The sequence below is a fragment of the Sceloporus undulatus genome, chromosome 2 (genome assembly GCF_019175285.1).
Source record: "Sceloporus undulatus isolate JIND9_A2432 ecotype Alabama chromosome 2, SceUnd_v1.1, whole genome shotgun sequence".
In the NCBI taxonomy this organism is placed as follows: Eukaryota; Metazoa; Chordata; class Lepidosauria; order Squamata; family Phrynosomatidae; genus Sceloporus; species Sceloporus undulatus.
In genome coordinates, this window is record NC_056523.1 from 98,690,688 (window position 1) to 98,714,328 (window position 23,641).

A 23,641-nucleotide genomic window follows, 5' to 3' on the forward strand; every position below is an offset into this window, starting at 1 on the left:
CATAGCAGCCTAATAATCCTTTCAGGTATCCTACTGCAACTATCACAGTATTACTAATTTGTTTTTCTTATGTTAAGTGCTCAAAACTACTAAATTTATCTACATCACCCTACCTATCCATATACGTATTAGTGTGTAAATGATGCACTTCATGAATGCCTTACCTGCAAAATTCTTTGAAACCCTTCTGGTTTCAAACAATACTTTTTACCGAAAAAGTAACTGTGTTTTCCAAAACTATTCACCAGGAACTGATAAATAGAGGATAAACTAATAAATAGAAGTGAAGATTGCCGTCTATTACTGTCAGGCACCTCAAAGGAAGCTTGTGTGTCCCAGCAATGTTTAAAAAGGACTAGCTTCTCATTATGGAAAATGTTCACTTCTCAGTCTTAACTGCAGACAGTTACTATATATGTTTATATACACTGCAAACAGGCTACAGCAGGGGTAGGCAAGCTTTTTGAGCCAGGGGCCGGGTTGCTGTCCCTCAGACAACTGGGGGGCCGAAGCCAAAAATTAAATAATTTTTTTAAAATAAATAAATAAATAAATAAACCGGGACAAATGTAGGACAAAATTTTCAAATGGAGGACATTTTTTTTAAATAACAAATGGAGGACACGCAAAAAAAATGCTGATTTTTTAAAAAATGTTAATATAAATGCATGTTTCGGAGGCTTCTATAGACAATTGCACCCCTTGCCCGCCGCTTGCCCCCCTTGCCTGCCGCTTGCTCCCCCTTGCTCGCCTCCTTCTGATAGGCCAAAGGCCCCACACCCTCACGCAAGAGGCCAAAGGCTCCGGCGGCAATCAGCAGCAGGACCGGGCAGGGGCCGGTCCCAAGGCCTTGCTGGGCCGCATCCGGCCCACGGGCTGCAGGTTGCCTACCCTTGGGCTACAGAATGTCCATTATGAATTTCAAATTTGACAACCTTACAGAAACACCCTAGTCTAATCTATAATAATCTAGGAATTCCTATGGTACCTGGTATCCAGCATGGTTGGTGGTCACTTTCAGTCTGCTTTAAGAGGTCACACATGTTACAGGAGTAGAAGAATAGCAGTGTTGGAAAGGATTTTGGTGTTGGCTGTGGCTGGAAAAGAGTAATACTATTGTATATCCGTCAGATGGGGGATAAACCAGAGAAAATAAATGAAATATATTTTAAAAAACTTTTTATAGATAGTAAAATCATGAAAACAAGAAATTAGCATCTACATCATTTAACTGGTAAAAGAATAGGCAATTGTTTCTCTTCTCTCATGCAAAATGTTACTTGGAATCCAACAATCATATGATAAGAATATAAAACATGATAAAGTACTTGGTGTTTAGAGCAATTGCTTTATTAATAAATATACATCCATATGATGACGTAAATACAGATCATGAACACTACTCCATTCCCATACAGACAATTGCACACGAGTAGCTGAAGTTCATGGATTTAACATATACAGTATCTAATCAGACTTTTTACAGCAGAAGACAAGGTGTTGATATTTAATGAGCAATTGTTTCCACCAAAAATAACCCATTTCATGGGAAACACAAATTGTGGAAGAAGAAAATATGGATGTGACCCATTTAAGGATAAATTTCTTAAAATTTAATAATGTTACTAACTTTCAAGAGGAAACTGATTTATACATTGCAGATTCTAAATGAGATACCTATTTGGAAACAAATTAAAAGGAAATGCTGCTTTAGTGTTTTCTGATGTGTATCTATGTTTGAACTATGTTAAATATATTTATAATAAAAAGTATGTGAGTACAGGCAGAAATCAAAAGCTTTGACTGCAAGTACTGTAACTGTTTTGTATTCAGTAAGTTGCATTATACTTTACTGTGCATACAGGAATGAAAAGGAGAATGACAACTTATGAAATAGAACTAAAGTTATTTATACCACTCTGCCTTTCAAAGCCCTTCAAAATGTAAAATAATAATAATAATGTTCTGATATTAACTGCCTTCTGCCCTGTAGATCAGGGAATTTCTCATCCCATATAACTCACTTTGCTTTGTTTGGGTTTGTTAAAGACTAAAAGAAATCTGAAATATAATAAAATTGATCCACTGCAAAACAATGCTGGATGAATCCTGACTAGTGACATTTAATATTAAGAAAACTGCAATACAAGAAAGAATCTAGGTTCATTGAAAGAAACTGCCAGTCTTTTTAAAAAGTGCTATTTTCAAACTAGTTAGTCCCCTTTGTGATTAAACTTTTACCAATGGCTGTGTCAAGATTATCAAAGTATCCAGTGCAAGACTTCAAAAATACAGTAATAGTTAGAAGTTATCTGGTTCGATAGTTTACGTAAATTTCATTAGAAAGTGATTCATAATTTCTGTAGGTGTTTAATGTAGAGGCTTCAGTATTAATGCTTATGCTAAATGCTTTATCAAAAGATGAAATAAAAAAGCTATATTTAATCAAACTAAAGCAAACCACAAGTCTGACATGTAGATTTTCTGAACCGTGCCAATACACATCAACAATCCTAGTTTATGAAGAGCAGAGCAGAGGTGAAGTATATAATATAAAATTATCATTTTGCTTTACAAATCATGTATTAATACTACAAGGAGAAAGGACATTCCTCCTCCCACTGCTCAATAATATCAAAGTATAAGACCTAACATGCTGTTTCAGTGTTTGTCATGACAAAAGACAGGGTTACAAAAAAAAGAATAGCACAATGTATTCTGACTATATACAGGAGTAGCAAAAATATTTGAATATACCATTCAAACATCCCAGGTCGTTGATTTCTATCCCCTCCTCCCCCACCCCCAACAGCATGGCACTTGTAAACCACAATAGAAGATAAAATGAACTGGAATCAGGAAATGCCCAACAGTGTTCTTCTGGCCTCATTAACAAATCCAGAGTGTTAAACTGCCCTTGAGAGAAATGGGAAAGTGTTTGTTTTTCACAACTGACAACATTAGTCTTTTTAATGGGTGTTTTCCATCTGATAAAATAAACATTATAAATGAGCATAAATTGCTTACATAATTTCATTATTTTCTTAGCATACTTGAATACAAAATCCATTACATTAGAGCAACAATGCATTTAATGTTAACTTCCAAATGCTGCACAGCATCTCTGAGTAGATGCACATGTCAGAAGTAAAAGAAGAACAGCATGAGAAAGGAGGAGGTAAGGAGTAGTTACTCAAAGGTACACTGGTGACATGCAGTTTGCTCCTTGCCATAAATGTGTGCCATTCTTGTAGTTTTTACATTCAGCTGCTTTCCAAGACAGTTCAGAAAGACTCTGAAGCAGCCTTTTGGTTGGAAAGAAAAATACCGTGTAACAAAAAGAGCCAACGCAATGTATGTCCTGAGGGTTAATTAGCTCACATTAGAACTGTGTGTGTCAAAAGTTGCACCACTGTGGGAAAAATTAATAACTGTCATACTTCCAAAGTTTCTTGAGGAAATATATATAATGAACTTCATAGCTTCAGCAAAAAACAACAACTTGATTTTACTAGCAGTTTAGCTGCCATTAGTTTACAAGATTAAAGAGCCTTCCAGTACTGTTGAGGTTCATGGTTGCCAGTGCATACAAAGTCCCCCCAAAACAATTCAACACCTATTATAAAATACAGGATAAAGTCCAGCTCATTATGAGTTAGGCATCACTGGAACACCTGAAGGCTTGCTGCTTTTTTCCTGATAAAAAAGGCATGAAATGACATCCATTTCTTAAGTTGTCATTACTGAAATCAGAGTTGTCATCAAAATGTCAGCAGGCCACAACATTATTATCTTACAAAGAAAAAAACAATACTGTTAATTTTAACCTCTCTAATTAACCTGAAAGATTTCTGGTCCCATGAATTTGTAATTATGCATCTATAGTCTCTCTCTCATTTGTATTTGAAGATAAAATTTTATTTTATTTTTTATCTATAACTATATGTAAACTTAGTTTCTGAATAGCTTTAATTCTAAAGAAATATTTGGAATATACTCAATAATGAGAGTTTTCTTCAATTACAATGTAATGTGTGTATTATACATTGTATTTCTTTCTCACACAAACATTTTAAAATAACAACACATACCCAACTCAATGTAGAACATTTATTTTAGGTGCACAAAATGTCAGAAAATGTATTTATAGTTCTGCACCTCCATGCATAGATGTATTCCTATAGTTTGTTATATATCTGGGGTCTATAAACACATCAAATTACAACTTGCTTGTGCATCAACTGTTTCATTTCCAATTATGAACCATGAAATGTCTTCCTTTGGTAGATATATGCTCTCTTAGCTACAGTATGCGCGATAAATAATAAGACTTCTACTAACGATATTGTTAAAAATGACAAAATCCACTATCTGAAAGGTATAAATTTAAGCCACAACAAATATTTTTAAAAAACTGCTGCCATCTACGCAGATACTGTAAAGTCACTTGAAACTGATATATTTATGGACAGATTTTGGACATAATATACATATGTGTATGCCCAATGTCACTTAAATCAGCTGAAGTTAAAAGCACAAAAATGTGCATAATCTCAGTCACAATCATCAGTGTGCCTATACATTATATGCATATTTGATAGCACTTTTCAGAATTTATTTGTGAAACATTTCAGACATATAATTATTTGTAATTTGGTATGTGTAGTCTTAGGTGTATGTCAGTGTCCAATAGTTAATATATTCAGGAGAACTGCCAGACTTTAATGGCAAAATAGCACTTCAAAATATGTACCAGGTGCTATACATGATTTTAAAAAAACTGAGTTACTTGAAACTGATAGCACTTCAACACAATGACTACCTGGAATGACAACTTTTTTAAAAATATATTTTTGAAATTTTGAAATATCTACAAATATCTGAGGTCCGTGTTAAGTTCCAGCAACTGTGGAAAATTTAGTTTCTACTCTCTATTTAAACAAGGAAAAGGAAAAGAGAAAAGAAAAATACATAGCAAAATTTACAGAGCCATTATTAGTAACACAGTAATAAATGATTCATTTCTGTTCATCTACTTTGATATATTTTTGACCAACTCTTTATTGTGACTTTAAATAACCTAGGAGACAGAATTCCTCTATTTCAGTTGTTAACCACTTAACTAAAATGGACAATTTTGTCATTTAGAATATTAGTAATTATTTTCTGGAAACAAACAAGGGCATCACTAAGGAGTCCACTTGTAAACTTAAGAAACATACATGATTATGATATGACATCTTAAAAAAATAAAATGGAAAAAAGAAAGTTATGGAAATGTTACAAAAGAAGTGAAAAAACACACCACTGAGGAAATGTCATCTAATTCCTCTTTTTTTCACTCAGTGGGTTGCTTGATTTTACTACTTGTTTCACCAGCAGCATGCACACCTCTGTTATGCACCACAGAGTAAGGAAAAGCTGCACTGCTATAAGTATAATTTAGATTGGCATGCCGTGATAAAGCTTTAATGCTACCTGGAGGTCTCCCTGGGCTGACTTTGTATCCTGCAGCTTTAGTTGTACCCAAGGGTCTACCTGGACTTGTCTTAAATCCAGCTGCTTTGGTGGTCCCCAGCGGTCTACCTGTGCTCGTTCTGTATCCCGCCGATTTTGTGGTCCCCGAAGGTCTTCCACGTTTACCAGATCTGTTGAGGTTTTTCTTTTTCTTTAGTTCATCTTTCGTCTCTATACTCCTGCCACTTGTGGTCTGCAAATGTGGCTCATTTAATGGATCTTGTCTCTGGCATGGAATTGGCTTGTGGCTGACCGTGTGACTATACTTTGTCTGTTGTGTAGAATATAAATCAAACTGATCAGCCGGTGTCCCGCTGTCATCATTAAGACAAGAACTCTTTCCAGTCCCACAGAAAGGGGAGTTACCGCTTGCAACAGGATGCATCATTTTCTATCAAAAATAAATGTAAAAATTGAGACAGTTATATAAAATGAAGAAAACTTTCAATAGCAAAGCATTTGTTTAACTTAAGACTATAAATGTCCATTAAAATTAGAAAAATTGGCTCAGAACATAAACCAGTCTCTATAAAAGAAGCCCTTTGAAGCAAAGGTCATTCCAAATGTACACTATCAGTGTACATCTACCATCTGGATGACTGGTAATTGTATAGTTTTGCATTTATCCCTGAGGTAGTACAAAAACCTTTATAGTATCAGCACTAAAACAATTCATACTTTCAAAATGTGCAATTAATTGAAGGTTTCTAAATGAATATAAGTTTCGAAAATAATAAATACTTAAATACTTTTAAGGAATAAGTGGAAATAACCCATGTGTGAATTAGTGTAACACAATCACTACCACCATCATCATCACCATCCTGCCTTTTCCCCAGTTTGGGACTCAAGGCAACTTGCAACAGATAAAAAGATAAACACAGTTAAAAATTCTCAAAATATAAAAGTTTAAAAAGTGATTAAACAATTATTTGTTTATTGCACTTATATGCCATCTTTCCCCCACTGTGGGACCCAAGACAGCTCACAAACAATCAAACAAAATTAGCTAAAGTATAACGATAATTACAATGATAACAATAAACACAATTAAAAGATTGCCATTTTTAAAATCATAAACTAAACAATATACCTATCCACACCATAAACTATCAAAAAATTAAAACCAGATAAAAACATAAAACATTTTTAAAAACCAGCACAACAAAAATAACACATAGAAATTCAGCATATTGTTTAATAATAATAATAAATTTTACTTTTATCCTGCCCCTGTGTGCAACACCACCGCACATTTAAGCAGGATGGGCTTTGTACAATCAGTCCTCAAAGGCCTAATGGAAAAAAAGATCTTCATCTGTCTGCAAATAAGACAGTAGAGGATGGCTGCCAATCCAGTCTCTCTGAGAAGAGAGTTCCAGAGGCTGGGGGAGCAAATGAAACGGCCCTCTCCCATGTTCCCATCTGTGAAGGTGGTGGAAAGAAAGAAGAGCACCTCCAGGAGATCTCAATACATGGATCAGTACAGAAGGGAAAATACAGTCCTTCAAATAATGTGGATCTGAGCTGCACAGGGCTTTTATAGACTACGTAAATACCAGGCTAGTGACCATTTCCCACAGAGCATTTTCTGCCGTGGCCCCCAAGTTGTGGAATGATTTGCCGGAAGAGATCTGTCTCATTACCACCTTGGATGCTTTCAAGAAGGCACTGAAGACGGATCTCTTCCGGCGAGCCTATCCACCAAACCTGATGTAAAATTCTCACCCGTCAGTATTGTATGTTTTTTACGAAGAGTCTACCAGCTGTAATGTATTGATAGTAATGTATATATATATATATATATTTATGCTATGTATTTAATATTGTTGAAATATGTTTTTATTGTTGAAATTTGCAGACTGCTGTAATCCCGCCTCGATCTGCAGGGAGAGGCGGGAAATAGAAATACATCATCATCATCACCATCATCATCATCATCATTAGTCAAAACCAACACTTTGAATTGTGCCCAGAAACAGACTGGCAGCCAGTGGAGATGTTGCAACAAGGGAATTATATGCTTCCTATAGCCAGCCCCAGTTAGTAATTTGGCTACAGCTCTTTGGGCCAGCTAAAGCTTTGGAACACTCTTCAAATGCAGCCCCACACAAAGTATGCTACAGTAATCCAACCAGGATGTAACTAAGGCATGTGGCCAGAAGTGACACCTCAGGCACAGCTGGAGCACACGCCTTAACTGTGTGAATGCACTCCTGTCCATTGATGAAACCTGAGCTTCCAGGCTCAGGATTGACTCCTGGAGCAAACCAAAGATATAGACCTGTGTCTTTCAGAGGGAGGGTAACCCCATCCTGCACAGGCTAGATCCCTATTCCCAGATCTGTTTTTTAACTGACCAGGACCACATGTGTCTTCTCTGGATTAAGTTTCAAATTGTCTGCCCTCATACAATTCATTAATGACTTTGGTTTCTTGTAGAAAGGAGTCAAAAAGTCAGATGTCATCTGCATACTAAAGCAAACATAACTCATCTTAAGCAGAGCTCACCAAACTGCTACCTCAATAAAATATTTTTTTCAAATTGTATAACAAAGAAGTGTATTGATAAACCTATACAGAAATTTCAAGGAAATTATTTTCCCCCTAGGGTAAGGTTAGTAATAATATACAGATATACCTCACTTAACAAAGGAGTTGTGTTCCTGGGCTTTACTTCTTTAACAGCAACTTTGGTACCTGAGGTAGAAATAATATGGAAAGAGTAGGGATAGGTTCCTACACCACAAAACAAAACAAGAGCAATTGAACATGTTTCAGCAAACTCTTCATTCAAAATTAACAATACATACATGTAAAATGAAATCACCACCATCAGATTAGTCTTGCATAAGTAAACAATAGCATTCTGAATCTTCTTGAATTGGCTGGTTAAAACCAGGGGTTCCCAACTTGGGATGTCTGCACCCCCAGGGGAGGCAAGATAGAATTTCAGGGGATGCGACAAAGGGTGGCTTTTGCTCTTGAGTCACAAGGCATTACTCAGTTCCCAGTGTGCCTTCAGAAGTGGTAGTAGGCAGTTGTGTTGCATAAATAGTAGTCTTATTATTTATTTAATCAAAGGGAGAGAATTGTATTGTTCACCACACTTTACATTTTTTTCTGAATAAATTAGAATCTAACTACTTAATTTTCAGATTGGCATTTATGCAATGAGTTAAAAACTTGTTCAGTTTGCTCACTCAGAATTGTATGTGGTTCAATTTGCAGTTTAAAAATTATAAATTAAGACTTCTTCATCTTCGATGTGATATTAGTTTAAAGACCTCCAAAGAAGGAGACTCCACCACTCTCTGAGGGAGTGTGTTCCACTGTCTAACAGCCCTTACTGTCAGGAAGTTCCTCCTAATGTTTAGCTGGAACCCCTTTTCCTGTAGCTTGCATCCATTGTTCCAAGTCCTGTTCCCTGGAGCAGCAGAAAACAAGCTTGATTCATCCTCAATATGACATCCCTTCAAATACACTGGTCCCCCGGGTTACGAAATACCCAGGTTACGAAATTTTCGGGATACGAATAAATCCCATAGGGATTTATTGTTTCGGCTTACGAAGGTTTTTTCGGGTTACGAAAAAACCTCTGCGCTGTTTCAAATGGAGCCGCTGCTTTTTCCCCATTAGCGCCTATGGGCTATTCGGCTTACGAAGTATCCCGGGTTACGAAAGCGGCGGCGGAACGAATTAATTTCGTAACCCGGGGTACCAGTGTAGTTAAAACAGGACTATCATATCACCTCTTCACCTTCTCTTCTCCAGGCTAAACATACCAGTTCCCTAAGTCATTCTTCATAGGACATGGTTTCCAGACCTTTCACCGTTTTACTCGCCTTCCTTTGGACATGCTCCAGCTTATCAACATCCTTTTTGAACTGTGGTGACAAGAATTTGACACAGTACTCCAGGTGGGCCCTAACCAAAGCAGAACACAGTGGCACTATTACTTCCATTGATTTAGACAAGTAGTTCACAACCTTCCTAATGCCGTGACCCTTTAATACAGTTCTTCATGTTGTGGTGACCCCCAACCATAAAATTGTGGTGCATCGGTTCCTAAGACCATCAGAACTATGTGTTTTCTGATGGTCTTAGGCGACCCCTGTGAAAGGGTCATTCAACTTCCAAAGGGGTTGTGACCCACAAGTTGAGAACCACTGACCTAGACACTATACTTCTATTGATGCAGCCTAAAATTGCATTGACATTTTTAGCTGCCTCATTGCAGTGTTGATTCATGTTCAACTTGTGGTCTACTAGGACTCCTAGATCCCTTTCACACGTAGTCTCGTTCAGCCAGATGTCCCCTATCCTATATCTATGCATTTCATTTTTCCGCCCTAAGTGCAGTACCTTACATTTCTCCGTGTTGAATTTCATTTTGTTAGCTTTGGCCCAGGTTGCTAGTCTATTCAGGTCATTTTGAATTTTGATCCTGCCCTCTGGGGTATTAGCTACTCCTCCTAATTTGGTGTCATCTGCAAATTTGATAGGTATGCCCCCAATTCTGTCATCCAAGTAATTGATAAAGATGTTGAATAGCACTGGGCCCAGGACAGAACCCTGTGGCACTCCACTGGTCACTTCTCTCCGGGATAAAATCTGTTTTTTTTAAAACTGATTATTCATCCAGTTTCAGTTGCTTCTTTTTAAGCAGTTTATTTTACAGTGCAAGAAATACTATTCAGAAAAAAATCCTTCAATTAATGTACGGTAAGTTCAACTAAAACAGCTTGCTTTATAAAAGCACTTTTAAAGAACAATTATTATTTAAGCGACTGGCCATAACATCTGAACTGCATTTTGCTACTTCTTTTGTTGATTTAGTCCTATACCAGTGTAGTCCTATACTCCTATATATAGCCTACCAACCTGACAATATAATAATAATTATTGTTGTTATTATTATTTATATCCCGCTCCTCTGAACGATCGAAGAGGCTTACATTAAAATAAACCAATAAAATACAATATTATATAATAACATTATAACCTTACCCCTCTCATCTGTAATAATAAAATACAATTAAATTATCAATTATCAAAGCAACCATTAATAATCAAATAATTAATAATAATTAACAATAACCAGAGCAGAGGCAACTAGGCATTCATCAACAATCAGTCACAGATTGTTAGGGTACTTATCTTGCTCTGGAAAGGCCTGCCGGAAGAGATGTGTCTTGACTGCCTTTTTGAAACAATCCAGACTAGTGATACATCGAATCTCCTCCGGCAGGCCATTCCATAGCTTGGGAGCAGCAGACGAGAAGGTCCTCTGTGTAATTGCAGCCAGCCTAGTCTTAGCTGATTACAGTAGATTTTTATTAGAGAACCTCAATGTGTGGGGCAGATTTATGAAAGAAGGCGATGCCATAGGTAGGCTGGACCCAAGCCATGAAGGGTTTTAAAGGTTATAAACAATACCTTATACTGTGCCCGGAAATTAATAGGCAACTAGTGAAGGGATTTTATTATCGGTGTAATATGGTCACCTCTAGATCTCCCAGTCACCACCCTGGCTGCCATATTTTTAATTAGTTGAAGTTTCCGGACTAGGTGCAAGGGTAGCCCTATGTAGAGCGCATTGCAGATGTCAGGTTGTGAGGTTATCAGTGCATGCATGACAGTTTTTAGTTCCTCCGATTCCAGAAAAGGGCATAGTTGGCGTATCAGCTGAAGCTAGTAACAGGCACTCCTGGCCATCGCATCTATCTGAACTGACATCTGGAGTGATGGATCCAGGAGTACCCAAAACTACAAACACAGTCCGTTAGGGGAAGTGTGACCCCATCTAGGACCGGTTGACAAACCTCTAATGCCGGATTCGGGGCCCCAACAACAAGTACCTCTGTCTTATCTGGATTCAATTTCAATCTGTTTTTCCTCATCCAACCCATGACTGCCTTAAGACATTCATTCAGAGGGGAGATGCCTTCTTCAGTTGACACTGCAGTCCAGGGTATGGAGAGATATAACTGTCATCAGCGTACTGATAACACCCTGCCCCATGCCTGGAAATGACCTCTCCCAGTGGTTTCATGTATATGTTAAACAGCATTGGGGACAGGATGGAGCCCTGAGGGATGCCGAATTTAAGCTCTCTTTTAGATGAGCAACTGTCCCCAACCATCACCATCTGGAATCTGCCCAAGAGATAGGACCAGAACTACTCTAATACAGTGCCTCCAATACCCAACCCCCTCAGGCGTTCCAGAAAGATACCATGGTCAATGGTATCAAAAGCCACCTAGAGATCCAAGAGCAACAGCAAGGTCACACTTTTCCTGTCAATGCTCAAGCGAAGATTATCTACTAAGGCGACCATGGCAGTCTCAACTCCATATCTTGCCCTAATGCCACTTTGAAATGGGTCCAGATAATCAGTTTCATCTAAGACCGCTTGAAGTTAAACAGCAACAGCCCTCTCAATCACCTTGCTTAGTAATGGAAGATGGGAGACTGATCTATACTCTCAAACAAGGGATCTAGGGAGGGCTTTTTCAGAAGTGGCCATACCACCACTTCTTTTAAACAAGATGGAAAATAGCCCTTCCTAAGGGATGCATTTATAATATATTTCAGATGAGTCCTCAAAGCATCCCCTCCTTGGATGACCAGCCATGAAAGGCAAGGGTCAAGAGAGCAAGTTGTCTTCTTCACAATTCCAAGTAGTTTGTCAACATCCTCAGTTCTCAGATTCAAACTGATCCAGTTTAAACTTATTCAGTCACTGGACACCTCACTCACAGCTTCTGCAGTAGTACCAGTGTCCAAACTGGCTCTTATCTGAGAGATTTTATCTGCGAAATAATCACTAAAAGTGTCAGTGAGCTGTAGTCGGTTCTAATAATGAGCTCTGGGGGGCGGTTACCTGCGTCAGGTCCCTCACCACCCTGAACAGCTCTGCTGGATGAGAATTTGCAGACACAATGTGTGCAGAGAAGAAAATTTTCTTCGCTGCATGTACTGCCTCTCCGTAGGAATCGAGAAATTGTCAGACAAGTATCTGGTTTCTTGCCAATAGCGCTCTAGTCATTGTCCTTCCCACTTCATTTTCCTAAGGTTTTCTGTACACCATTGATGGTGGTTAGCAGCAGGTCAGAAAGGACACTTGGGAGCAATCATGTTGATAGCCCTAGTAAGATTATAATTCCAGGTATTAGCCAGGTTGTCGACAGGATCACCGTTAATACCAACCATAGTACCCTCCAAAGTTTTCTGTAATCCCTTAATAATAATAAATAATAATAATATAGTTTATTTGTAACCCACTTTTCCAAAATTTTGATCAAAGCAGCAAACAATTATTTATAAAAACATTCCAATAAAATCAATTAAAAACAGCATTAAAAGCAACATAGTAATACTAACGACAAAAGGGCCAGATGGAAGGGGAAATTGATATATACAGTCCGGGGTCATCAATGAAAAGGGGTAAGAGAAGATTTTTCACGATGGGAAGGCTTGGGAAAAGAAATACATCTTCAGATTATTTTTGAAAAGAGCTAAGGATGTGGTGGAGCGAAGCTCATCTGGGAGACTATTCCAAGATCTTGGGGCCACGATAGAGAATGCCCTCTGTGAGGTCCTCACATAGCGTGTCGCTGAGACCTCCAACAATTTCATCCCTGTTGATCTGAGTGTGCGGGGCGGATTATATGGGGAGAGGCGGTCCTACAAGTACTCTGGGCCCAAGCCATTTAGGGCTTTATAGGTCATTACCTAAGACTAGGCTGGCTGCCTCTGAGGGCAGACCATTCTAATAGGGTGGATATTGGCTTTAGGTCCAACCCTGAGCAAGAAATGGTCCATCCATCACAATGCGGTGGCATTAATTACCTCCACCAATGGCTATACCTGCTCGGTACTAAAGACCACATCAAGGATATGTCCTGCACAATGTGTAGGGCCAGAGACTAATTGGGATAGGCCCATGTTTGTCATGGATACAATGAACTACCGAGCTGCACCTGTCAGATTTTCTAAACTGGTCTCGAGTGGAATGTTGAAATCACTCAGAACTAAAAGCCTGGCCAACTCCAACACCAACTCCAAGACCAGTTGGGTTAGCTCAGCTAGGGAGTCTGTTAGACAATGGGTTGGTCGATATACTAACAGAATCCCCAGACTATCCATCGTCCTCAGGCTCAGGCAAATACACTCAAAGTGGTCTATTTTCCAGACAGGTATCCTGGTCAGTGTAAGATTGTCTCTATGGACTATGGCCACTCCACACCCCCCCCCCACTTCCCCATACCTGCTCACTGACAGAGTACCCAGCTCGTAGGGCCTGAACCCAGGTCATAGTACTATCCTCTTCTAGGCAGGTCTCTGTAAAGCGTGCCAGGTTGGCTTTTTCATCCACAAGAAGATCATAAATAACATGGGTTTTATTTTTCATCGACCTAGCATTGCACAGGAGCAGAGAAAGGTTCTGTGGGTGGTTTGGTTTGCACTCCAGCCTCCTCGGGATAGAAGAGTGAATGGAAGACAAGATTGATATTAAGCACTGATCTCTCCTATAATTAAATATAATTCCAAAAGTTTTATCGAAAGATGTAAATTGCATCAAAGTCTAATAACCTTGGAGTGTTATTGTGAGAAGGCATTAAAACATGGTTGATCAAGCTTTCTAATACATAAATTATTTGTGTCACAGTGTTAATATAATGTTGCAGGAATCAATGTTAAAAAAAAGTTTAAACAAAAAAGCAGGCTTTTGGGGGTGTGTGGTGTTTTTTCCCCAATCCTGTTGAAACCACCCGAAAGCTTCTTTCAAAATGCACCCAGGGATGACTTTTGCTTTCTTCGGCTTTGTTTTTAAAAAATATGTACAGTACCGTATATTTCTGTTTTGGATGCCAAACATACAGGTCTATGGTTTTTTTTAATGCTGCTAGGGAGTACTTGGAGACGCAGGCTATTTCTCCTTTTCTTTCTGTTTTGCTGTTCACAAATGCACAGTTAAGTATTCTGGAGGCAGATAGTTGTTGCTTTGCCTGTTGTAGGCAAGTGCGCACAGCTACAGGACTGGCTAGAGCAGAATTCTCTTCTTTCCCAGCTCAAGCTTTATTGCACTGATTACTGCAGACAAATCACTGCCATCTGATACCAAAAGTTTGTTTGTCCAGCCCTCCTTTATCATACTCTCAGTGTTGTTGCTGTTAAAAAAACTTCCAGCTAAATAGAGGACCAGGAGGATAGAGATGGAGTGGGCAGGCATTAAAAGACCTTGCAAAAAGAAACTCCTTTGTCAGAGGCTTTGTTAATGGAGATATTTCTGTAGCATTGTGGCTCACAAAAATATTTATTAGAACATTATTCTATGAAAGCCAACTTGTAGCTAGGAAGATGATGCCATATTGGTTCACATCCAATACTTCCTGCTAAAAGAGTTAACTTTTTTCCAAAGCATAACATTCATTTAATGGTTTTAGCATTTGATTTAGAATCATAAAAGTTGAAAGGGCCAGCCAGTCTTACCCCCTGCCATGCAGGAACTAACAATCAAAGCATCCCCAACAAATGGCCATCCAGCCTCTGTTTAAAACCCCCCAAAGGATACTTCATTACATAGTAACCCAGGTGAGGCCTGACCAGAGCAGAATAGAGTGGCACTATTACTTCCCTTGATCTAGACACTATACTTCTATTGATGCAGCCTACAATCATATTGGCCTTTTTAGCTGCCACATCCCATTGTTTATTCATGTTCAATTTATGGCCTACTAGGACTCCTAGATCCCTTACACACGTAGTCTTGTTAAGCCAGGTATCCCCCCATCCTACTGTATATCTATGCATTTCATTTTTCTGCCCTAAATGCAGTACCTTACATTTCTCCGTGTTGAAATTCTTGTTAGCTTTGGCCCAGCTTTCTAATCTATTTAGGTCATTTTGAATTTTCATCCTGTCCTCTGGGGTATTAGCTGTTCCTCCTAATTTGGTGTCATCTTCAAATTTCATAAGCATGCCCTCTATTCTTTCATCCAAGTCATTTATAAAGATGTTGAATACCACTGGGCCCAGGACAGAACCCTATGGCACCCCACTAGTCACTTCTCTCCAAGATGAAAAGGAGCCATTGTTGAGCAACCTTTGGGTTCCGCTACTCAATCAATTACAAATCTACCTAACAATTGTATTGTCCAGCCCACATTTTACTAGCTTGTTTGCAAGAATATCATGGGGGACCTTGTCAAAGGCCTCACTGAAATAAAGATATGCTATGTCTATTGCATTCCCTTCAGATACCAATCTGGTAATTTTATCAAAAATAAAAAGGGATCAGATTAGTTTGGCATGACTTGTCTAATGTAGAACATGCCAAAGAGGAAAAAAGACTGGGAATTTTACCATAGCACTAACAAATGCTCTGTTTAAGAAATCTTCTAGGCAGAGTAGCTTTCAAAGTAAGGCTGAACTCTCTCATGATGGAAGCCTCTCTTTTCAAGCAAAAGCTTCCATCAATAGAATAAGGAAACAATTTCCAGCTATTCTCCCTCCTCAGTGCATCCCCTTCACCATCTCCCATCCTGTTCCAAATGGTCTCTGGAGCAGGGGCATGTGCGCACATGAGAATGAAACAGAAAAATCTGCAAAAGTTATGTCTGTCCATGTTCCACTGAGGGATGGTTTTGCTAGATCACAGAGCCATCAATAAGGTCCTATGATCTGGGGGGAGGGGGGAGTCATCATTTGATGCAATCTTTAATGTTTTATATTATCCTGGGAAGTGGTGATCCAGTTACTAGAGATATGATATAGCTATCAACCATCTAAAAGCACAAATACTTCAATTCCTATCTTTTTTTTCAAGTAGCAAACCAGTTATAATAATCCATCTCCAGGTATTTCCTGATCAAAACTCCTATGTGTGAATTTTGTGCTGAATAATTTTCAAATTGCAAAGATTCATAGCAGTACAGGATACTCCTTCTCAGTTCCCCAACATTAAAAAAAATTGTTTCTCAATCATTTTTCTAATATCCCCCCCCAAAAAAAAAAATGCATCCCAACCAAAAGTCCATCCCTACCAAGGTCCAGTTACATTCTTCTGCCTTCTTGCTTGATCTTTGGATGGATTACGCAGACTAAAGTCTGTTCCATCTCTGTCCAAGACCACAAATACAGTGGCCAGATATGTCCTCTTGCTTTTGCTTCATCATTGGCTCTCCAAATTTACAAGACAGCTGCCAAAGATCAAGCAAGAAGGTAGAAGAATGTAACTGGACCTTGATTTCTATCAAAGCCAACCATTTCTGGTAAGCACAGTCCCTTTTTTTAAAAAAAAAAATGCTACCACAATGGCAGCAAATAAACTTTCTCTCTGTTACTACTATATCAGCAAAGTATCAGTGTGAAAAGCTATTGGTTTGATTAATCAGTAAATCAGTGCACACAACACACTGTTTGATTGCTATAAATGGTTATCCATAACTTTACAAATATAATCTGTATTTATCTTGACCTACAGTACCATCATTCAGGCATCTATAGTAGTTCAATGGGGTGTTGCCCCCTGATGAACAGCCTCAGGACTGCAGCCTTAATGGTGACTGTATTATACACATAATGAGAGCTCATATCAATGTAGGCTAATCATACAATTCTATGCATGTTTAATCAAAATTAAGTCCCACTGTATATTGTGCGATTGCCACTTTACTTTGGAATAGCAGTGTCTCTGTGCAGGACGTCTAGTGACTCTGCGCAGGAATATTAGTATGCAAACGGATCTTGCAACACCTTTTGAGACTAGCACTCCCAATGCCTTTGAGGAAGTAGGCTCATCTAGGAAAGCTGATGCTACAAACTTCTATCTTTCAATTAATCTCAAAGGTGCTGCAAGAACTCTTTGAATACTGATTTTCCAGACTAACACAGCTATGACTTTGTGTAGGAATATGCAAGTGACAAAAAGGATTCTTCAAACAAACAGGATTTTAGAATCCCTGACCACATCATAAAGCTATCCAAATGTTAAAGCAGATTTAGTTTCTAATAACTCAGACTAATAGCATCAGTAACATCAAACAATGCTCTAAGACTTCACATTAAGACAACAACCTAAATCCAATGTAGTTACACATGATTAAGGCCACTGATATCGATGGACTAAAACATGCCTAACTCTACTTCAAGAGAAAGTTTCCTAACCTGAAGTAACAACAGGATGCTGCAGAATGTCACAAATGCTAAATAATACCCCCAACAAATGTGACATCAATGCTTCTTGCCATGCATACACATGAAATGCAGACACATGCATATTCATTACATGTTACTGTAAACAGTTTGGAGTTTTATATGCATGTATATCATATATGTTATGTGCAACCTCCACGCAAGGTATCTGTGCCACTGTCAAGTGTTTCATGCTTCCAGTATCTTTAGCCAGTATCTTCCAATACCCAGAACATAAGATATATCTAACGTTGTGCATACTGACTTCCACATTCTCTTTCATTATTTTTCCTAACACTACCAACCCAAATTTGCTCTGGAGAACCACTTTGCCACAAAATAAATAAATAAATAAAATGCCAGGGACTGCAGAGGGGAAAATGTCATTTGTGGATGGATGCAGCTAGATTTCACAGCATGTTATTTTATTACTCTTTGACTACATTAACTGCTGTAGGAAGAAAAGAGGAAGACAGAAGAGCTATGTAGGCCATTAATAGGAAAGGTATCCAAGTTGTTCTTTTAAATACCTCACTAATAATAAAATTGTACAACTTTATACTACTATTTGAAACCTGTAAGGAATAGCAGTAAACCAGATATGATAAAGCTAGAATTTTCAATGTGAAGTCAAAGGCTTTCATGGCCAGCAAGCATAGTTTTTTGTGGGGTTTTTTGGGCTATGTCCCAGAAAGGTTTCTTCCTGACGTTTCGCCAGTATCTGTGGCTGGCATCTTCAGAGCATGCTTTGCCTGGAAAAAGTTGGGTGAATATATATAGTGTGAGAGCCTGGGAATGCAGGAGTGATTTGCACATGTATTGTTCTGTGCTGATGGCCGGCCTCAGACTGGGAGGCTAACGCAACGAAGATTAATGTCTGTTAATTGGTGATCATTTTCAGTCTAATTTTATACCGAAACAAATCCCATTGAATTCAATAGGGCTTATTTATGTCTGAGTAGACCTACAGGACTACAGTATTAATTTACTAAAAATGTTTTCCAATTAGCAGCACATTTTTAATCAAAATATTCTGACTACCTATAAAAATACTTTTAGAAGACAGCAAGCATTTAAACAGGCATTTCCTCATTCTAATAAGAAGGAATGGCTCTTTTAAGATAATACCTGCTACTAAATTGTGTGTCTCATTTAAAAATGTGTTCTAGATCAATCACTTCAAAAATGGAAGGGCTCTTCTCATTTGCGCAAGGGACCAGGATGCATCAAAGCTTCCATACTGGAGGAAAGGATGAGGAAACAATACTCAGATTCATCACCACCACTTTTAGCTGACTCTACTGCCTTTAATCTTGCTCCAAAAGGTTTCTCAGCCTTCCAAAGCAGTGTTTCTGGAAGTGAAGGGAGATCACCTCCAGTATGAGCTACTGAAAAGATGCTTATTGCTTTAGAACTCTTACTTTTATGCACATGCAAATTTATTCTATCAACTAATATTCATATTATTGATAGAGGTATTTAAACAAGGCATAGCTTTACAGTCTGTTGTCTTTCAACTTATTTCAGTAAATTTCTATGTAACCCTTGTGTATTTGCATTTTTCTGGCAAAGAGCAGAACAAATGTTCTTTTAACAGTCCACCAGTTATATACTGCCTTTCTCCACTGATGGAACTCAAGATGAAGTACACATTTCCTGATTATCCCACCCAAGCACTGTCCAGACCTGCTTAGCTTCAGCAAGGCTGATACATCAAGTACTCTAAGAGGCCTGGTAAGTAAGACACAAAAATGAGGCTCATAACAAAACCACTAATGGAGGAATGGGAGTTTTCTTACAAACCTAACATTTTATTCTTGGGAGAAAAAAGCTGCTGCAGTCTTTGGCTTTTATCATTAAATAAAGGAACTGAAACTGAAGTTTGCATATTGCACTGTTACGGTGGAGATAAAAACAGCTTCCAGAGGGTCCCTCATAGATCACATGGATAACTCCATTGAAGTAACTAATCTAATGCAAAATGAGAAAAGCAAAATTTCAGAGGAAGTCAAAAACTGTACTGAAATTCACATATAAAAATGCAGTATATTCTTACCTGTCTCTATATAGAAATAAGCTGAAGACCCCACTCTCTGTTAAGCATTCAGAGTCCAAATTAACACAGCAGGCAGATGTACTGAACAGGTTACTAGTGCAAATTTCCTTCTTAAGGACTTACTTAGAATTGAGTTTGCTGCTGTCACACTGTAGAATTAATGCAACTGAACATGGCTTTAACCTTCACTGTGCCATCCTATGAAATAATGGGATTTGTACTTTGTTGTGGCCCCAAAACTCTGACAGAGAAGGCAAATATCTCCCAAAATTACAAATCCCAAAACTGCATAGTGTTGAGCCATGGCAGTTAAAGTGGTGTCCAACTGCATTAATTCTGCAGTGTAGATGCAGTCTAGGCCTCACAGAATCCTATGAGATTTACTCTTAAATGTAGATATATATTTTTGCAAGCATAGCTGTAATCAACTGAACTGTGCATACACTACTCCTACACAGCAGTATTAGTTCAAACTACTGTATATGCTCATGTGTAAGTCTAGAAATTTTAGTCAAAAAATTGACCCCAAAACCCTGAGTCGACTTATCTACAGGTCAAAGCAGGTATTGTATTTAACTCTTATAAAAAAAGAGTTAAATATAGCAAGTGGGTGGCATGAAAATAACTTTTCCTGGTGAAAAGCAAGAGTGTAATCTGTCCTGGAAGCTCTGACAGCTCCCTCCCCTCCATATATTTTCTTATCCATCCAGTCTTTAGGATGAGCACAAACAGTTATGCCTGCTGGATCTTATACGTTTCTTTGGCATTGTTTTTCATCCTTCAGAGCAGTGATTGCCAGACTTTGGTCCTCCTGGTATTTTGGACCTCAGCTCCCAGAACCCCCAGCCAGCTTGGCCAACAGTCAGAAATTCTGGAAGCTGAAGTCCAAAACATCTGGAAGATCTGCCAATCACTGCTTTACATTCTTTGTTTTACACTCCTAAGTTTTACCCTTGACTTATCCATAGGTAAAATCACTATTTTGGCCCCAAAATCTGCCCTCGACTTATACATGAGATCGACTTATAGTCGAGTATATTTGGTAGATGTACTCAGCAGGTCTTATTAAATGTAGGTTGCATTTATCAAAATAATACCTAGTATTTAGCAGTCAACAATCTCTTCATATTACCTGTACATTATAAATATATGTTAGTTTTACAGATATGTATAAAATAATATAGGAAGAATAATACAGTTCATTTTCTTCTGGTGTTTCTTCTTTGCCAAGTGTTCTGGCAGTTATTTTCATGCCACCCACTTGCTATATTACTGTTAGATACCAAGCAACTCAAACGGTCTTTCTATGGGGAAAAACCTGGCCAGTATTCTCACCAGATTCCACCTGATTTGGAAGCTAAGCAGGATCATTTCCAGTTAGTACTCAGGTGGAAGACTGTCAATGAATACCAGGAGCTGTAGGCTGTACAGTGGTACCTCAGGATACGAATTACCCAGCTTACGAATTTTTCGGGATACGAAAAAATCCCATAGGGATTTATTGTTTCAGGTTACGAACGTTTTTTCGGGTTACGAAAAAACGCCGGCGCTGTTTAAATGGAGCCGCGGCAGAGCCGCGGCTTTTTTCCCCATTAGCGCCTATGGCAATTCGGGTTACGAAGGTTTTTCGGGTTACGAAATTAGCCGCGGAACGAATTAATTTCGTAACCCGAGGCACCACTGTATTTCAGGGGAAGGAACTGACAAAACCACCTCTGACTATTCTTTGCCCAAGAAAACCTTATGAGATCCATAGGGGTCACTAGAAGTTGACAAGTGACATGAAGGCACACGCACATAAAGTATGGTACGTAGAGAGATCTTGTAGCACATTTGAGACTAATAAGGGGCTACAAGATCTCTCTACATACTGATTTTACAGACTAACACAGCCATATCTTTCAATTCTACAGAAAAATATGGGTTAATTGAACATTTCCATTACATACGTAGTAATTGGAGAAAATATGAGACAGAGAGAGAGAGTGAACAATACTTCACAAGATGGAACAAAAGTTCCTTAGAGGCAATGTTCATGAGGTGCAAAATGTGTCGCTCACCCAGCTACTGCCTGGCCACAGCAGTCACAAGGAGGACAAAAGTGACAGCCGCTTACCCCAGTTCATCCCTCCTCCCATCCACCAGGGCCTGGCCAAGAGCACTGGCGCCTTGGCCTTCCTCCTGAGCCACGAAAAGGGCCTATTTAATGGATGTGTGTATATTAGGAGGGTGACTCATTACCAGCTCTGGGGAAATTAAATAGATTGAGGGGCACAAAGGTGCAGGAGGGGGATATGAGCTTGGCCACCATCCCAGGTCAGTTTTCGAAGCTGTCCGGCCTACATCCAACCTGCCTCTCCTGACTGAAGACACTCGGATGGTTATGTTCGCTCGCTCCCTCCATTCCCTTTTGTTCATACCCAGCAGGACGGCCAGGAAGAAGAGGAGGAGGAGGAGGAGGAGGGCGGGCGGTTTCCACCCCACTCTCCTTCCACTCGCCTTCTGTTTATTCTGAGGGGATGATCCTGATCCCAATTTTCTGCAAAGGCTCAAATGAGGGACGGTTTGGGGAGGGCAGCAGCCGCTTGCCATTCCAGATCTACTCTTCCAGGGGGGAAGGGGAAGGAAAAAAGTAGTTTCAATGTTGTCAAGTCACCTTTAGCAGCCAAGAAAGGAGGAATTAAGGGCTGGGAAGGGTCCCTTTTGCATCCTGGGGAAAGATATTAAAGGACAATCTCCTTTCAGTCCTCCTCTTCCCCTCAAAGGAAGAGGAATGAAAAGGGGCCCCTCCTGTTCCCACTCCGGCCCCAAGAAAGATGAAGCATCCCACCTCTGGCTCAGTAAAGAAAAGGGGGTCCCATTTCTACCCCAAGAAAGAAAAGGGGCCCCTCTTGTAAACAAGGAAAGAAAAGGGATCCCCACTTCTTCCTGAAGAAAGGAAATGAGGCCCCACTTGAGGTCCTACTTCCACCTGAGAAAAGAAAGGGGTCCCTCTGGAGCCCAGGGCAAAAATGGGGCCCCATGTCTGTGTCAGTAAAGCAAAGGGGGTCCCACTTCTCCCCCAAGAAAGAAAAGGGTCTCTCTGGTGCCCGAGGAAAGGCGAGGGGCCCCCACTTCCTCCTGGGAAGGGAAGAAAAGGGATCCCCCTCTCTGGAGCCCAAGGAAGGGAAAGGGCCCCGTCTTCCCTGGCTCCCCCACACACTCTTAACTGGGTGACAGAGGCCCCAGACACTCTCCTTGGGCCAGCTGCGCCTGAAGGAGCATCTCCTCCTCCTGCGGCCCTTGGCCCTCCTGGCTCTGCCCCTGCCTCCAGGGCCCTGGGGGGGGGGGAGGGGGGGGGGGGGGGGGCAGCGGGAGGGGGCCCAATCTTGCCGGGGGGGGGGGGGGCGGCTCCTACCTGCGGGGTGCTTGCGGGGAGGGAGGGAGGCGGGAGCGGGGCCGGAGAGCTGGGCGAGGGTCGGGCGACGCCTGGCGGGGCGCTGGGGCCCCTCCCCGAGGCCTCCTTCCTTCCTTGCTTCCTTCCTTCCTTCTTCCTTCCTTTCCTTCCTTCTTCCCGGAGGACCGAGGAGGAAGGCCCAGAGAGATGGAGCCAGACAGGGAAGAGGGGCAACAAACAGGGAAGGAGGGAGGGAGGGAGGGAGGAGCAGCGTCTATTAAGAGGCAGGCAGGCAGGCAGCCTCGCGGAGCGGAGGCGGAGGCGGCGGCAGCAACGTGCGCGCTCCTGCCCAGGGCCGCGGGAGTGCGCCCCCAGGAAGAGGAGGCTTGGTTGGTTTTCCTCGAAGGAAGGAAGGAAGGGGAAGGAGGCGCGCGCACGCGTGCTTGAGTGGTGGGGGGGCCTGAGCCTCCAGTTCCGAGGAGACGGAGGAG

The 23,641-nt window shown here is 40.1% G+C and overlaps 1 protein-coding gene across 4 annotated transcripts; it reads right to left on the bottom strand.

Moving 5' to 3' along the window:
• Nucleotides 1-1,328: 1,328 nt before the first annotated feature.
• C2H5orf24 (chromosome 2 C5orf24 homolog) lies at nt 1,329-23,435 on the bottom strand. Of its 4 annotated transcripts, XM_042451862.1 has the most exons (4): nt 23,172-23,435; nt 8,159-8,217; nt 5,479-5,908; nt 1,329-3,696 (listed from the first exon to the last, which is right to left on the bottom strand). In XM_042451862.1, the coding sequence occupies exons 3-4, from the start codon at nt 5,903-5,905 to the stop codon at nt 3,656-3,658; spliced, it is 468 nt and encodes a 155-aa protein (XP_042307796.1). In that variant the 5' UTR covers nt 5,906-5,908; nt 8,159-8,217; nt 23,172-23,435; the 3' UTR covers nt 1,329-3,655. The 4 variants fall into 4 exon arrangements, with proteins under 4 accessions (XP_042307796.1, XP_042307793.1, XP_042307795.1 ...); XM_042451859.1 differs by having other exon boundaries at nt 1,329-5,908; nt 23,172-23,432; XM_042451861.1 differs by lacking the exon at nt 23,172-23,435 and adding an exon at nt 21,835-21,853 and having other exon boundaries at nt 1,329-5,908.
• Nucleotides 23,436-23,641: the final 206 nt, after the last annotated feature.

Excerpts from the sequence above, each read along its gene's own strand:
- C2H5orf24 (XM_042451860.1), bottom strand. The coding sequence starts at position 5,905 with ATGATGCATCCTGTTGCAAGCGGTAACTCCCCTTTCTGTGGGACTGGA.